We start from the raw sequence: 3,300 nt of genomic DNA on the forward strand, positions 1-3,300 counted from the left end.
TTTTTTTCTGTCATATCATTGAACTAAAAATAGGGGTTTCCATTATTGAAAATTAAAATTCCTATTTTTTAACCTTGCAGGGATGAAAAAACAATATTTTACTACATAATATTGTAGTTTTTTGAATTATAAAATTTGTTCTTTTATGAAAATTTAAAACTTTCAATAGTTTTCAAGAAAATGACTGTCTTCACTTTAATCAATAACTTTTTTTAATTATAGTATTGTTAAAAATGTACATACCTAATCATAGCTTGTGACATTTCTTCTATTTGAGCTGGTACTGGCCGACCCATTGGTGCTGGATCAGAATCAAAAATTACTTGAGCACATGGATATCTCCAATTCTAAAAAAATTAAATAAAAACGTAATAGTTATAGAATGAAATAATTAGTTTACATCAATTATGTGAAATGTCAAAAATTTAAAAAAATATACCTTGAAATCTGGGAAAACACTCAATGTTTCAATAGCATGAACATTGGGTTTGCTATAATGTTTTTCAATAGGTTTTTTATTGTCTTCAAATGTTTTTTCAATAGCTTTCATTTGACTATCTCGATCCATATAAAGTGTTTCTTCCTGAAAAAAAAAAAGTAAATTACATAAATAGAAGTTTATACTTTCATTTAGGTTAAAATTTTCACATAAAAGAATCATTAAAAATAGTTTGAATTCTTAGGATAAATAAAATAAAATTCTTACAAAACTGTTAAATTTTGTTTAGATTACTATACTACACAGAAAAAATTTATAGCAGTAAAATGGAAATGAAAATTACTGAAGTTTTGAAAACATAATGATAAAGCATAAATTATTGAATGTTGATAAAGTAATGTTAATTAATGAAATTTGTTCTTTCAAACAATGTCTTTTTTTTATATAATTATTTATTTATATGTAATAAATAAAAACTGTATGAGAAAAGTGATATTTTTTCTATTTATTTTTATTAATTTTATGGAAAAAAGTATACCTTGAAATTCTTTTTAATGCTGAATCCAACTTTAGCCTCAACTTTTTCAATAGTTTGTGGTTGGAAGCGAGTTTGTTCAGTAGAAATATATTCTGTACGTCGCAACCATGAAACACTTCTTGCATGATGCCTGGATCTAAAAACAAATTCATAACATATTAATACATTTGTTTTTATTATATAAACAAACTTATTCAGAATATTAGTAATAAATCATAAGAGAGATGTAATTATCTTATCACTAGTAAAAACTATGAACATTTTGTTTTCTATGCACATATATTGGAATATCTTTTAAAAATGATAATATAATATAAAAGATATCTCAAAAAATAAATATATGAAGTTTTTAAATATATAAATATAAAAACTCTTTGCACTACCTTTTAGAATCTTGTGGAGCAAGAATATCTTCCTCTAATAGTTTTTCATCAGCAGGATCCATTTGTGCGTTATAGTCAATTGTATATTTATCTTTATTAACGAGATCAATATTGAGACCCAAATCATGATCAGCAAGAATTTCAAATTTATAAGACCGTTCAAGAGAAGTTGGATTATATTGTATAAATCTTTATAATAGAAATTGTAAATTACAAATAGTACTGTACTTTATTCAAATATATAAAATAAATTATACCTAGTTGGTTGAAATGGATATGATAGAAATTTCAAGTCAAATGGAATATCTGGAAGTGTATTGCAATACTTCATTCTACATACTAAATCAGATCTGAAAATTATTTAGAGTTAAAGTTTTAAATTAAAAAGCAGTTATTTTAGACTGATTAGTTTAAATTTTAACCTTCTTTCAGCAGGCCGCTGCGGTCTTTTATCGGGAGTAGTATTATTTTGAATAGTTGGAGCCATCATTAAATTTTCTTGATAAAAAAAATTAAGTAACTAAATTTTAAAACAATAAAAATAAACTAAACTACTAATTGAGTAAAAAATTTAGTAAAAATATAAAACCAACTCATGTTTAGGCATTATTGAGTTTAAAATTTTTATCATTAAATGCACGAAGATAATGCCATTATTTATTCCGTGATAAGTAAACTATGATAAAAAATGTCACGAGGATTTTAGTTCTTGAATAATTCTCTAGATGTCATTATCAGTTTAGCCAAATTTTTGTTTTATAAAATACTGGCCTGAGTGCAACAAATCATGCACGGACCGTATACTCAATAAATTATTTATCGTGATTAAAAATAAAAATTATATCGCAAAACATAATTATTTTCTTATTTAAGATCAATTTGTATTTCTTCTACACCCTCGCTTACGATATTTTTCGATTAATAACTAAATAAGATTTTACAACACTTTGTGAAAATTGTCAAGATTACCAATGTGTATCAGTAATTTATAAGTTAAAGACCTTGCATAATATAACATTTATTTTTATGAAATGTATCACTGGTTTTTAGAGCTAGTTTCCAGGAGACAAAAACAAAATATTTTTATCAATTGTTGTCTTTATTACCAAATCGTTTATCTCGACTTTTCGAAATTACACAGGAAGAAAAAACAATACAACATTATTGTTATATTTTAACTATGGAAATAGGTTTTTAATACTCTCTTATTCTAAGAAAAAATAAAGATGTTAATTCCAAAAACGCTCAAAATATATGTCAGTCATGTGGATTTTCGGAATAGTATTTACAAAATGTCTAGAAATGCGTTTTTGCAATGGAGACAAAGATACGTAACCAAACAAATAGAAATATTTTAATAGCAAAATTACAAATGCAAATGACAATCATATCATTAGATCTGACGTAGAACACTCCATACAATTTTGACATGTAATATAAAGATGTCAAAAATTAAATTATCTTTCTTTTAAAAACGTTCAACTAATATTCAAGTCCAGAATTTTGCAAGAATTATTGAAATCTAGAATTTATAAGGATTAATGTGTGCAGTTTTTATATTCAAGTGTGTCATTAAAGTATACAGCGATTTGCTAGTGACGATCAATATTAAAATATTATCTGGTGATCACACGAATTTCTAAGGAAATCTTAATCTGTAATACAAAATTTCTACAGTATTGTGTATTTTTCAACTTTAAAATGTAAAATTAAACTATAATGTATAATATAAANTTTCTACAGTATTGTGTATTTTTCAACTTTAAAATGTAAAATTAAACTATAATGTATAATATAAAAGTTAAATTTAGTTTAAATAATTTAAGGTCCACTAAAACGTGAAACCATCAATGAACTAATTTAAATTCTATTTCTTTTTTTATTACGTACCTTGTATATAAATTCATATATATTTGGTTTTATGTACCTTTTATCAAAGA

At 24.1% G+C, this 3,300-nt stretch overlaps 1 protein-coding gene across 1 annotated transcript; it reads right to left on the bottom strand.

Annotated features, from left to right (window-relative positions):
- Positions 1 to 212: 212 nt before the first annotated feature.
- Positions 213 to 1,986, bottom strand: LOC126909691 (RNA polymerase II-associated factor 1 homolog). Its single transcript, XM_050692120.1, has 6 exons — positions 1,783 to 1,986; positions 1,618 to 1,710; positions 1,361 to 1,549; positions 978 to 1,113; positions 440 to 583; positions 213 to 347 (listed from the first exon to the last, which is right to left on the bottom strand). Exons 1-6 carry the CDS (start codon positions 1,848 to 1,850, stop codon positions 228 to 230), a joined length of 750 nt encoding a protein of 249 aa, XP_050548077.1. The 5' UTR covers positions 1,851 to 1,986; the 3' UTR covers positions 213 to 227.
- Positions 1,987 to 3,300: the final 1,314 nt, after the last annotated feature.

The sequence above is a fragment of the Daktulosphaira vitifoliae genome, unplaced genomic scaffold, assembly GCF_025091365.1.
Source record: "Daktulosphaira vitifoliae isolate Bord-2020 unplaced genomic scaffold, ASM2509136v1 Scaffold_922, whole genome shotgun sequence".
In the NCBI taxonomy this organism is placed as follows: Eukaryota; Metazoa; Arthropoda; class Insecta; order Hemiptera; family Phylloxeridae; genus Daktulosphaira; species Daktulosphaira vitifoliae.